Here is a 14,301-nt window from a genome sequence, read left to right on the forward strand (position 1 = left end):
AGCTTCGTGTTGTGAACACAGTTTGCACTGCGGTAGAAACGCTTCACTTCCTGCTTCTGATGTAAATTGAAATTCAAGTTGTAAAACGAGGAGTACCCTCTTTTTGACAGCAGGTGGCGCTATCACCGTCACTACACACAGATGTAATGGATCGGTCCTGTGCAGCAGTTGAAGACATCAAAGGAACCTATGACCACTGACACGGTGACGTCAAAGCAAACTGACCACATGGATCCTTTGAAGTGCTCTTAAAATCCTGGGGGAGTTAAATTATAGTGAGTCACCAACAAGTTGTTTCAGCTCAACAATACACAACACAACAACCTGTCAAAAGTGACCCGGCTCATTTTGAATTATCAAATATTTGCAGTGAATGAATTTCATCATTCAGTTTCTCAGGTTTTCCCAAATTCATCTGTTTTTGATCATCACAAATCCTTATTTTACTTTTCCTTTGATACTTTGATGAATAAAAATCATTTTTGTATCTATCTACCCTTGTATCCATAACATGGTTAAAACAAGACCTGTATTCATTCTCTGTGTTATCTCATGCATGAGTGTTTCTATGCTATATTTTTTTAAATAAATGTATTTTTATTAAATATCTTGTTTTAGATTTACACAAATCATTATTTTCATTTTTCCTTTCTTACTCTATAACCAAAAGCACATTTTGTATTTCTACATCACTTTTACACACATGGGTCAGAAATGACCTGCACGGTTTGTATTCATTTCATAAATCTGATGCATATGAGTCTTATTTCACATCAATTATCAATGGGAAACCAGGAGGAATTGCTGCATTCTAGGGGGCGCTGTTGAGCCATTTTGCCACGCCCATTCCGAATGACTTTAAAATATGAATACATAAACAAATAGCACTTTTACTGTTCCAAATTCAAAATGTGTTTTCTTCAATACAATGCTTAAAGCAGCAGTCACTGACATTATAAAGCAGGCACTGCCACCTACTGGTGGAGCCCAACACCACCCCTGTGATGTTAACTTGATTGCAGAAGAACTAATGCACCAACATACCATCAATTACAATAACTACAAATATATTTTTACACTCGTATATAAATATGTATTGGTCAGGGAGTTTTACAATTTTATTGTTCCTGACTATGAAGATATTAAAGATCTTAAATCTTGAATTTTGAAACAGAAATTCAAAAGAACCTTTTTCAACCCACAACATTAAAACATGATATTCATTCACATCGATGATTAGAAAACATCACAGTCAGCAGTTTTCAAGTTGTGGCTGATTGTTGTATTTCTAAATGACGACAGAATCCTGTTGCACCAGTTGATCGTAAGTTAACGTCTAAATTAATCTGTTGCAAGATGAACTTTTTACCTCTTCACATTTTTTAAGTTATGTTTTTTGTCGACCTCGATGCTGCTGCTCCGCTTCAAAATGGCAGCAATCAGAGAGCGAGGAAGAGGAGCTGTGTCATCCATCTTTATTTAGAGTCTCTGCCTGACGTGAGCTGCACTTCACTGGAGTCATGGGACGATGAAGCTGAGCTCACTGAGCTGCGGTGGGACCACGTGGGAGCAGATCGGAATCAGATCACGGTTTCTCCGACTGTATTTACTGTTTCCAGCTCAAATCAACCGGGACTGAACTGTTTGAGATCGACACTTTACGATCTGTTTCCCAGTCGTTCTTCTTAATGAGCTTCATATCTCCTTCATTCTTCTGTGGACCGAGCCGCTCACCTGTCGTAAGATAAGATAAGAATATTTTATTGGTCCAACGACCAGAATGCAGAATAACAGACTTAACTCCTGTACAGAAAACTTCCGTAAGTGAAATTCCTCCGCGTCTGCACAGTCAATGAACTCGTGTTTTTCCCTTGACCTGAACATCACAGTCACAGATGCTTTATCAGAATATTAGCGTGATAACCACAAGGCCTCAGATATCGTCACAATAGCCAAGGTGATGTTTTACAGACGGTTATCTTGATATTCTCTCTCGTTTACCGGATTCTATTCACTTATCTACGTCTTACATACCTTTGAAGTTTGGGACGTGTTGTCCTGGATTTTAATAACTCTGTTTATCTCGGAGGAGGCTTGGAGTCATGTGAGATATGAATCTTCACCTCTTGGCTGTACAGCACGTTTAGCAGCTGACCCCGGGATGCTCCTCCTCTGCTCCACAGTGAGACACTCGTACAATCTGAGGTTAATATTCTGCCAAGGAGGAGACGTTAGAAAACTAGCTGCTCTGGTTTCACAAACCAGTGCAACAGGAGTGAATGGGATGACAACGTCTACATGGAGTCATTGTGATTTTATGGAAATACAGTATTTTTTAAGTTTCTTTCTGGCCAACAATTTCAGCAACTTTTTAATGTTTGATTATTAACATTAAAAGATATTATAAGTATTTTAGTATCAGTCTTCCACTGTTTTCAGGGGATATGGACATCTGAAGTCTAGTTCACATTAGTAGTTATTTGCTGATGCTGTTACTTATGTTGTTTTACCATTTATTTCTGTCTATATTTTTTACATAATATAATATATAAATATATCTTGGATTTAGAAGCCTCTTATAAATTACATTTTACCTGAGTACGACAATTAAGACCTCAAATCCTTAAATCCCTGAATTTTAAAGGCATAAATTCAGAATAATCTTTTTTCACAAGTTCAAATCTCACAACCTTAAAACATGATATTCAAGAAAACGTCACTGTTCGTGGTTTTAAAGTTGTGGCTGATTGTTGTATTTCTAAATGACGACAGAATCCTGTTGCACCAGTTGATCGTCAATTATTCCCATTTTATTTAATCAACACAGGAATTTAGAATAGAAATAGATTAATTTTTTATTTAAGTTTCATTTACTGTTGAGAATCTGATGAACCTGTTGCATCGTGATCGGTGAGAAAAGAAGTTTTACCTCCGCCGATAGCTGAAGCTAACCTTGATACTGCTGCTCCATCAATTATCAAATCAACAAGGATTGAAATCTTTGAGATTTACGATCCGTATCCCAGCAGCTTTATTAAATTAGCTTTATACCTCCTGTGATCTTCTGTGGGAGGAGCTGCTCACCTGTCGTGGGATAAGATAAGATTATCTCTTATAAGTCTTTATAATTTTTTAATCAACCCTTTCAATTATTTATGTTTGAATTACTCTTGTGAGGACCTGATGAACCCATGAATCATAGAAGATAAGAATTCTTACCTGCGCCAAGAAAAACACATTTTCGTGAACTGAACTGAGTCGAGGAAGAACTCATTATGTTCTGGTGCGGATCAAGATCACAGGGCGGTTTCAATATCTCACTGAATTCCATGAGAATAACAAAGCACTGACATCTGTGTGTAATTTTAAAGGTCTGTTAACGGACATGTTAACAGCAGCTGTTAACTTTGATTATCAGCTGTAATATTTTAACCATCCAAGGTAGACTTAACTCAAGCTATGAGATTAGGAAACAATCTCCTCCAAATCGAGTCGGCTACGATCGGATCCTTTCAGTTTTACATAACGAATAACAATGTCAAACTCAAGAGGAAGCAGCTGGGAATCTTTGAAAACATCATTCCCAGTGGTTTCTGGGATGTGTAGTCCCCTTGCTCTCAAAATAATTATGTTCACAGACGTGTACCATCGCCTTTTTTTCTGTTTTACAATCATTTCTTTGCTCTGAATCAAATATTTTATGGTCGATATTCATCCTGAAGCTGGTCGAGCTGGTTCCAGGATCAGAACTATCAATTTAAAGGATTTTCTGAAATGTCAGTGGAGAAAATTGTTGGTAAATTTACTCCCGGAACCAGGGACGTTCTGAAAGTGGACTCTAACTGTTCAAGGCTGAATTCTATCTTTTCCCATATCACTCATCATATATCCTGGTTCCAAAATTCAGAAAAAACAAATAGGTGATATTTTTGATTTGCTAGAGATAAATGAATCCTCTGCAAATATCGATAATTCTACTAAATGTCTCTCTTTACATGAGAAACCTCCCTGTTTAGCTTGTGTCCGGGGCTTTAACTCAGTCACGAGTCATTATCACTGTGTCAGATCTGCAATCTCACTGTTAATGTATCACCTGTTACAGTGAATGGGGGGGAAGATGATGTATAAAAGTTCACCTTCCTCCTCTGCGTGCCCTCAGTGTGAGGATTCCTGTACAGGCGCACGACATGGGGAAAGGTTTCTACATCAGTAAAGCTGTTGGGGTGGTGGGGGTCATCCTGGGTGTAGGGGCCCTGGCCACGATCATAGCTCTGTCTGTGGTCTACTCGCAGGAAAAGGCTAAAAATAACGACAATCAGGTTTCAACAACAGTCGGACCAACAGTCGGACCAACAGTCGGACCAACGACATCCAAACCCAATGTAACGACGCCTGCCCCGTCCAACGAAGCCTGGGACAAGTACCGGCTCCCCAAGAGCCTGGTGCCGGAGCACTACAACGTCAAGCTGTGGCCCCGACTGACGGCAGACCCCACCACTGGACTCTACATCTTCACTGGTGAGAATCAGTCGGTTTCAGTAGCGTTGGTGTTTGAGTTAAATAAAATCCTCCTCTGTCTTCAAGAAAGAAAAGCTGCAGGAGTGTGGCAGCTTTTCTTTCAGATGAAACAGTGATGGAGGTAAAGTCTGATGAGAGGTTAATGAATCACAGGATTCTGGATCAGGATGAGTCTCCTGACATCTGATCCTCACTCACCCGTCACCTGAAGGCCCCTTTGACAGATCTGATTTTAATTGGACTGAGACAGACTTTTAAATACATTATTTTTATAAAAAACTTTTACAAATGTGTCACATCGACTCTTTACATTAATTCTGCTTCATTATTCATGATTTCATGTATTATATTCAACATTTCTCTGCACATGTTCATTTATTCTCATTTAATTTACCCGTCTGTTGTTATTTCTTAATTTCTTCAAGGAATAAAACCTTAAATCTACAGTTCCTCTGAAAAGCAACGACAACTGATTTTTACAGAACCCTGAGTCCTGATACGTGATATTTTATATGATCTTGATAGGACGAGATAGTTGCTCCGACATAAAGTTTAATTATATGATGTCCCCAGGGGGAGATAACATTTTATTGGCTGAGTTCTCGTCATCGCTGTGGCAAGTTGCCAGAGAAGCATCTGAGCAAACAAGATTTAAAAAACGACTTCAGGTGATTTTTCAAACAGAACAAAGAAAAATAACTTACTGACCGAGAGAACTGAAATCTACAGTATGAGTCTGTGTAATGTGGTGCAGCTTGATTCAATCTAAGGGACTTGTTTGTGACTAAGTTATTTCATGTGGTTGCAGGTGAGTCCACTGTGCAGTTTAAGTGCACCGAGGACACAGACCTGATCCTCATCCACTCCAATAAGCTGAACTACACCAAACTTGAGAATGGCCAGTGGGCGAGGCTCAGCGCGGTCGACAGCGGCGTCAAGGCCCCGGCGATCAAGACTTCGTTGCTGCAGCCTGTGACTCAGTACCTGGTCCTGCAGCTGGACGGTAAACTCATGAAGGACCAATGGTACCACCTGTTCACCGACTTCACTGGAGAGCTGGCTGATGACCTGGGAGGCTTCTACCGGAGCGTGTACATGGAGAATGGACAGCGCAAGTATGTGAACCTAATGTGTCCGGTAACATCGAGTGTGAATCCAGAGGGTTTAGAAACTCTCAGTTTGGTCCTAAAAAGACTTTTGATAACATTTCTATTTCAAAAGGTATATTTTGTAAAACTACATACAAGCTGTTTTTCAAACACAAACCTAATTTGTCTTTTTCCTGTCAGGGTTGTTGCGACCACTCAGATGCAGCCGACAGACGCCAGAAAGGCTTTCCCCTGTTTTGACGAGCCGGCTATGAAAGCTACTTTCAACATCACTCTGATCCACGACCCTGTAACGGTCGCCTTGTCCAACGGGGCACAAAGAGGTGAGTTGCACGACAATAACACGTTTATATTCACCCTCTAGGACATATTGACTGAATGAGGAAGATACAAAAAAATAACTTTTCTCTTGTACAGAGTCAAAGGCCGTCAGCATTGATGGCAAGACTCTGAAGCAGACAGATTTTGAGCAGACTGAGAAAATGTCCACCTACCTGCTGGCCTTCATCGTCAGCGAGTTCGGATTCATCAACAACACCGTTGATAACGTTCTGGTAACTGACACGTACCTCTGCCATGAATTCAGATTGTATTTACAGGAAGCAGCAACAACCAGCATTTTTCAGAAGTTAAACAACACAAACAACACCGTTTCTAACTAGCATGCGTGAAACAGCTGGTATCAAATTAAAACCATAAAAGAATCACTGGTTTTCAATAAATATTCCGGCCAACAGAAATGTATGTTGCTCATGTGTTTGATTGTCTTCTCAGATCCGTATCTTCGCCCGGAAGCCTGCTATCGATGCAGGACAAGGAGCGTACGCCCTCAACAAAACTGGACCCATCCTTAAGTTCTTTGAGGGATATTACAATTCCAGTTACCCTCTACCCAAATCCGGTGAGTCAGCCACATGATGATCTGGATCTGAGTGAGTCTGGTTTCACCCTGAGAGTAGATCCTTAATCAGTCAGCTGAAACTTTCAACCTGAGGAGGTTACTCTGTGTTTCGCATATGAAGCCTTTGAGAGGCCAAACAACCTTAAATAGATTATTATACTTGATTATTCTATTCTCTGGGTAATGAACCACGAATGATCTCTTTCCTGACACAGATCAGATCGCTCTGCCAGACTTTAACGCTGGAGCCATGGAGAACTGGGGTCTGATCACGTACAGAGAGACAGCGCTGCTCTACGATGAAAAAGTCTCCTCCAACTCCAACAAGGAGAGGATTGCTACCATCATCGCTCATGAACTGGCTCACATGGTTCGTTGTCATTTCTGGGTTCACGTCCACTAATGTCTAATGTCAAATCTTTTCTTTTGTCTGTATCTGTCGAGTGAACGAATGTGGTGAATGTGAATGTTGTGAACAACGATTGTTGTGTGTGTTTGTTGTGTGTGAGAGTGATGTTCGTGTGGAAGTGTTGTGTTTATCTGTCCAGTACTTTTTGCATAATTCTGTTGACTATCAGACAGACAGACAAAACGGAAACATAACCGTCAAGCTGAGGTAAAACAAGTATAGGGCCCAGGAGGAAACCCTGGGGAACACCACTGGAAAGCACGGCACATTATTGTGGTGACCCGTCCAGTAGACAGAAAAAGTGATAATTCTGCATAACCTTGAAACAAAGGTCAAGAGGACTGGGATGCCTTTTGCTTCACGTCTCAATTGAAAAATATTCAAGTAGCTTCACGGATGTTACATCTGAAATGAGTCGAGTCCAAATCATATCTGCATTCCTGCTGTTTATATTTCATTTATGCTAATTTTCTTGGCATTGACACATTTTTCTCTTTAATGTCTTTATAGTGGTTTGGTAATCTGGTGACCCTGAGGTGGTGGAATGACTTGTGGCTGAATGAAGGCTTTGCATCTTATGTTGAGTACCTGGGAGCAGACGTGGCCGAACCGGACTGGAACATAGTGAGTATATCCCAGTCTGTGGTGTCTCCCTCTCACCCTCAACCAATCTGAACTCATGTAGAACACTAGAGCTGGTGTCCGGTGGTGTTTTCAGCGTTCTGTCTAATTTGCTCCACAACAGAAAGACCTCATCGTGCTCAACGATGTCCACAGGGTGTTTGCCGTCGATGCTCTGGCCTCTTCTCACCCTCTGTCGGCTAAAGAAGAAGACATCCAGAGACCAGAGCAGATCAGCGAGCTGTTTGATGCCATCTCTTACAGCAAGGTGAAGTCACACTCCTTCCCTTAAACAAAGTTCTCACTTCATCAGTTTAAATGATTTGTGTCCCACTCTCATATCATGTATCTTCCTAATGTCAATGAACCCAGGTTATGTTTTATATTCCTGTTGCATAGAACTATTTGATTGTCTAAAGGACTTGATTTGTCACAATACTGCTTAAACACAGTTTGCTGTGTTTATCCCTAACCCTAACCCTAACCCTAACCCTAACCCTAACCCTGAACATGTCAAATGACTTTGTCGTTCCTCAGGGAGCCTCTGTTCTGAGAATGCTGTCGGATTTCCTAACTGAAGACATCTTCGTAATGGGACTCAGGGTAAGGACCTCATTGAGGAACACGATACAATAAATCTTTTCAAATGTGTTCTCTCTTTGTTTCTTAAACATGAGAATGTGACCAGTCATTAGGGTTGAGTTTTGTCTCAGTTTTTACATATTGATACTTCCGGTGCCAGAACGCATAAAGAAGCACAGAACAATGGTTGACAATGAGAAGGGCTAGGACAAAATGAAAGTTGAAATGAAAGAATTAATCCTAAATCTAGCACTGCAAAGCTGAATAACCTCTTTCTCTTGCAGACCTACCTGAAGGAATTTGCATTTGGGAATGCAGTTTACACCGACCTGTGGAACCATCTGCAAATGGCAAGTTCTTTTCTCCAGATTCTTCACATTCTTTGAACACTTAGAATCGTCTGTTACTTATAGTTTTGTTTCCACAGGCCGTTAACGCCACTGGCACTAAACTGCCTGGAAGTGTCCAGGACATCATGAACACCTGGGTGCTGCAGATGGGTTTCCCTGTGGTCACCATAAACACCACCAGTGGGGAGGTCTCCCAGAAGCACTTTCTCCTGGATCCAGACTCTGAAGTCACAGCTCCGTCTCCCTTCAAGTATGAACACACACTTTCTATCCTCGCTCCTTCTCATAAGAACAACAAAGTCATGACGTACTAACTGATACAAAATATGAATTCTCCACTATCACAAAAGGCAAAATGCATAAACAGCGAAAACTCGACTAATTGATGTATTTGTTTCACCTACAGTTACGAATGGATTGTTCCAATCAAGTGGACTAAGAGTGCGACAGCCCAGACACCTTATTGGCTGGAGCAAAAATCAGGTATGATGTACAGACCTCAGCAACAATGTTGGGATTTTAACAAGTCACATTCATTCACACGCACGACTCTTAGATGGTTGTAGTCGGCCTTTCAGCAATCAATAATAAGTCAAACTAATAAGTAATCATCATGTATCATTTTTGCCTTGAGTGACGAGTCCACATTTCAACTCCCGTTGAAAATCGAATGTTTGAATCACAAAGATATTACCGTGGCAACGACATTAAGAAAGCCAACCAGCAAATTCACTTTCTCATTTCATAAGGAACGGCTTTTTTTTTTTTTACGCACTTCATTCAAAAAAGTCAGCGAATACAACAACTCAATTGACAACAAACTGACGTCGGACACACAACGTCTACCAACCAATCAGAGTCAAGTATAGATCTAGACTCCACCCACGTAGGTGATGACGACAGGACGAAATTCTTTAGTACCTAAATTACAATGTGAAACCAAAACTAACAATAAAACAACAAGAGAAAATGTTCTAACTCCGACCTCCTTGTCGTCTGTAGCAACAAACGAAGCGATGAAGATGACAGGAGGCGACTGGGTGCTAGCCAACCTCGATGTGGTGGGTTACTACAGAGTCAACTATGACGACAGCAACTGGGACAAGCTGCTAAACGCTCTGAGCACCAATCATAAAGTAAGACACTTCTGACTGATGCCTTCATACAAACATGTTTCCTAAAGTTTCCTTTACAGAGAACTAACAGAGACATGTTGTTTTTCCAGGTTATTCAAGTGATCAACAGAGCTCAGCTGGTGGATGATGCTTTCAATTTGGCCAGGTGAGAATTGTTAAGAGAATAAAGTTGCAACATTAAGAGAATGAAGTTGTAACATTAAGAGAATAAAGTTGCAACATTAAGAGAATAAAGTTGCAACTTTAAGAGAATAAAGTTGCAACATTACGAGAATAAAGTTGCAACATTAAGAGAATAAAGTTGCAACATTGAGAGAATAAAGTTGCAACATTGAGAGAATAAAGTTGCAACATTGAGAGAATAAAGTTGCAACTTTAAGAAAATGAAGTTGTAACATTAAGAGAATAAAGTTGTAACATTGAGAGAATAAAGTTGCAACTTTAAGAGAATGAAGTTGTAACATTGAGAGAATAAAGTTGAAACATTAAGAGAATAAAGTTCCAACATTGAGAGAATAAAGTTGAAACTTTAAGAGAATGAAGTTGCAACATTAAGAGAATGAAGTTGTAACATTAAGAGAATAAAGTTGCAACATTGAGAGAATAAAGTTGAAACTTTAAGAGAATGAAGTTGTAACATTGAGAGAATAAAGTTGAAACATTAAGAGAATAAAGTTGCAACATTAAGAGAATAAAGTTGCAACATTGAGAGAATAAAGTTGCAACATTGAGAGAATAAAGTTGCAACATTGAGAGAATAAAGTTGCAACTTTAAGAAAATGAAGTTGTAACATTAAGAGAATAAAGTTGTAACATTGAGAGAATAAAGTTGCAACTTTAAGAGAATGAAGTTGTAACATTGAGAGAATAAAGTTGAAACATTAAGAGAATAAAGTTCCAACATTGAGAGAATAAAGTTGCAACATTGAGAGAATGAAGTTGCAACATTAAGAGAATAAAGTTGCAACTTTAAGAGAATGAAGTTGTAACATTGAGAGAATAAAGTTGTAACATTAAGAGAATAAAGTTGCAACATTAAGAGAATGAAGTTGCAACATTAAGAGAATGAAGTTGTAACATTAAGAGAATAAAGTTGCAACATTGAGAGAATAAAGTTGAAACTTTAAGAGAATGAAGTTGTAACATTGAGAGAATGAAGTTGTAACATTAAGAGAATAAAGTTGCAACATTAAGAGAATAAAGTTGCAACATTAAGAGAATACAGTTGTAACATTAAGAGAATACAGTTGTAACATTAAGAGAATACAGTTGTAACATTAAGAGATTAAAGTTGCAACATTAAGAGAATGAAGTTGCAACATTACAAGAATGAAGTTGCAACATTAATAGAATAAAGTTGCAACATTGAGAGAATAAAGTTGCAACATTAAGAGAATGAAGTTGCAACATTAATAGAATAAAGTTGCAACATTAAGAGAATAAAGTTGCAACATTAAGAGAATGAATTTGTCACATTTACAATAAACATCAAGCATACAAATCAAGAAAATGTCATACATTTCTGCAGGGTATTAAAGAGTGGAATGTAGAACTTGTATTTTAACATGTTGTAAACTCCACAGAGCAAAGATCATCCCGACAGTCCGCGCCCTCAGTACGACCAAGTACCTGAACCAGGAGAGAGACTACATGCCCTGGCAGTCGGCTCTGGGGAACCTGAACTTCTTCTACCTCATGTTTGACCGCAGCGAGGTTTACGGCCCCATGCAGGTGTGCAACATAAAAAGAACACAAAAATATTAAGAAGCAAAACTAATTGAGTTGCTTTCATGATCTGAACCTTAATGGAAATATCAGATTTCCTTAACTGCAGCATGTTCTCTTTGTTTTTAGGATTATCTGAGGAAACAGGTCGTCCCTCTGTTTGATTACTACAAGACAGAGACTGGAAACTGGGCTAAAGTACCGACTGGACACATGGACCAGTGAGTAAAGACCCCTCAAGCGTCCAGAGCACTTCAACGACACACTCCTCTTCACGTCTTCTAACGCTCGTCTTCCTCATGTGTCCTTCAGGTACAATCAGGTGAATGCCATCAGCCAGGCGTGTAAGACGGGCCATGAGGAATGTCTGACCCTGGTGAAGGGATGGTTCAAACAATGGATGGACACAAAGAAAAACCCGTGAGTGTAAAAACCATCCCGATGGAATACTTATTACTCTTAAACTGCATTATCTGTGCTGTACTGAGATTTAGAGATTCTTCTCTTCCTCAGGATCCACCCCAACCTACGCACCACGGTGTACTGCAATGCCATCGCAGCAGGTGGCACTAAAGAGTGGGACTTTGCTTGGTCGGAGTTTCAGAAAGCCACCATCGCTAGTGAAGCTGAGAAACTGCGCTCGGCTCTGTCCTGCACAACTCAACCCTGGCTGCTCCAAAGGTCTGCTCAACTTACCAAGTTTTATACAGTATAGATACACATTTATACACACATTTATATATATATAAACTCCTCCTGCTGCTGTGTGTTAATGCTCTCAGGTACCTGGAGTACACTCTGGATCCAGACATGATCAGAAAGCAGGATGCCACCTCCACTATCGTCTACATCGCCAACAACGTGGTTGGTCAGTCTCTGGCGTGGGACTTTGTCAGGGACCGGTGGTCGTACATTTTCAATCAGTGAGTATGACTCAACATTTTCTAACGTCGCTGCCTCACAGTGAAACGTGAGAAAGGTTTTACTGTCTACAGAGATTCAGCTGTGCTCAGCATCTAATCCAGAATAGGACACTTTAAATGAGAGTAGAAGGTTATAAACGCAGGTTTATGGAGCGTTAGGAAACACATAAAAAGATTTACTGTGGTTTTACAGTGCAGCTTATCATCAGTGAGATCTTTTGTTGACTCGGACGAACTTTGGTCACGACTCAAACGATGATGAGAAGAGTTTCAGTGCAGCTCATTCAAATCTGTAGTTGGACATAACCGATTAGTATGTAATTGTTTAATGTCCTGACTGACTGAGATAGAGGTTACTAAGTCTGACAATGACAGGAAATAAACTGGAAGAGGATGATCTTTATTTTTCATTTCGAGAAATAGTTTAAAACGTCAAGAAAGAAATTTGCTGTCTGACTTGTAATTCTCTTGTGGTCTCAGGCTGCTGCACCTGCAGCAATATGATTGATTCCTATATTTCCATCTCCAATAAAATGTAGATTCTTTTATTAAAAATATCTTTTAATGAGATTAGTCTGTACACATGTGCGTTAATTAGGTGTCAGGAAGAGCTATCATGTCCTTCAGCTTCTTTTACTTTGAGGCCGTAAATATAGACAACAAACGGTATAAGGGCCAAACGTAGTGGAAGTGGTTTTAGTTTGCAGCTGATGGTTTGATCTTCCCTCACAGGTACGGTGGTGGATCCTTCTCCTTCTCCAACCTCATCAATGGCGTCACAAAACGCTTCGCCACTGACTTTGAGCTGAAACAGGTTCGATATTCCACTATGAGTTTTTATGGAATGACACATATACACAGCGTTTGTCTCTTTAGCTTTGCTGCTTTAACTCTAGCTGCAGTTTCTACAACACCTGAGGATTATGGGAAGTGTAGTGCTTCTCCTTGATAGAGCAAAATACTTTAAACACAGTTGTTATCATACAGGCTTGTGGCCTCTACAGGAAAATACAGCATGGTTTTACAATCTCCTAACTGGTGGTGAGTCTACCTTGGATGGTTAAAATATTATGGCTGAAAATGTAAATATCTCTTCAGAAACTGAATGAGATTTTTCTTTGGGAGCCAAACCATTAACCAAAACCCAAAGAGATGTCAACAAATATCTTGTTTCATAAAACTAAAAACTTTCAGCTTTTAAAAACATGAGAAAAACACAAAAATCTAATCCTGAACATGAGCTTGGAACACTGGTGTTTTCATGAGTTTATTACCCAGGAGAAGCTTTTCCACACTTTGTCCTCCCAGTCATCTGTGTTGTTATCATGTGAAACTGCTGAGTCACTTCCCCGGACGCTCATTTCTCTGTTTTGTTCGTCGTCACAGCTGCAGCAGTTCAAGGCCGATAACTCAGATGTGGGTTTCGGCTCCGGCACCCTGGCGGTGGATCAGTCCATCGAGAGAACCATCGGCAACATGAAGTGGATCGCGGAGAACAAGCAGAACGTCCTGAACTGGTTCTTGGCTGAAACGAAGCCCTGATGAAGCCGCGTGCTCATTCTTCATTTACATGTGATTAGAAAAAATCCTTTTCTAACACAACGAATCTCGCTCGGAGAAAGAGGAGATTTTGCACTCAACTGGAAAAAAGTAGAATCACAGTGTATTTCAATACTTGGAAAATAAAAGTACAATCAGAAATTTTTTTTTATATTTAAAGCCTGAGAGAAGATGTTTTTGTTGTTGTTTGTTTTATACTTTTTAATAAATCACAGTTTTAAATACATGAAGTCTCTGAAATGAACAAAATTACAGTTTGGTTTGTAAAAGTCTTTTCTCACTATTGGAATTTTGTAAGAAGTCATAGACTCTGAGTTTTGTTCTTGTAATGTCATGTAAAGAAAAACATGTTCATCTTCTTTTGTTCATATCAGCTCTGTATTTAATAATATTATCTTGTAAATTAAAGAGTGGATGTTTATATTCTTGTCACATTACTAAATAATTTCTGATAAAGTTAAAGACAT

General features: G+C 39.6%; 1 protein-coding gene across 2 annotated transcripts; it reads left to right on the top strand.

Annotated features, from left to right (window-relative positions):
* Positions 1-4,187: 4,187 nt before the first annotated feature.
* Positions 4,188-13,930, top strand: LOC128443886 (aminopeptidase N). Of its 2 annotated transcripts, none has more exons than XM_053426090.1 (21): positions 4,188-4,518; positions 5,327-5,633; positions 5,808-5,972; positions 6,061-6,181; positions 6,402-6,528; positions 6,744-6,898; positions 7,448-7,561; positions 7,683-7,826; positions 8,096-8,161; positions 8,425-8,490; positions 8,568-8,740; positions 8,897-8,973; positions 9,493-9,626; positions 9,716-9,771; positions 11,210-11,357; positions 11,481-11,572; positions 11,664-11,771; positions 11,865-12,032; positions 12,134-12,274; positions 13,007-13,088; positions 13,661-13,930. In XM_053426090.1, exons 1-21 carry the CDS (start codon positions 4,188-4,190, stop codon positions 13,814-13,816), a joined length of 2,931 nt encoding a protein of 976 aa, XP_053282065.1. In that variant the 3' UTR covers positions 13,817-13,930. The 2 variants fall into 2 exon arrangements, with proteins under 2 accessions (XP_053282065.1, XP_053282066.1); XM_053426091.1 differs by having other exon boundaries at positions 5,808-5,950; positions 6,045-6,181.
* The last annotated feature ends 371 nt before the right edge of the window (positions 13,931-14,301 follow it).

Source organism: Pleuronectes platessa, chromosome 7 (genome assembly GCF_947347685.1).
Source record: "Pleuronectes platessa chromosome 7, fPlePla1.1, whole genome shotgun sequence".
In the NCBI taxonomy this organism is placed as follows: Eukaryota; Metazoa; Chordata; class Actinopteri; order Pleuronectiformes; family Pleuronectidae; genus Pleuronectes; species Pleuronectes platessa.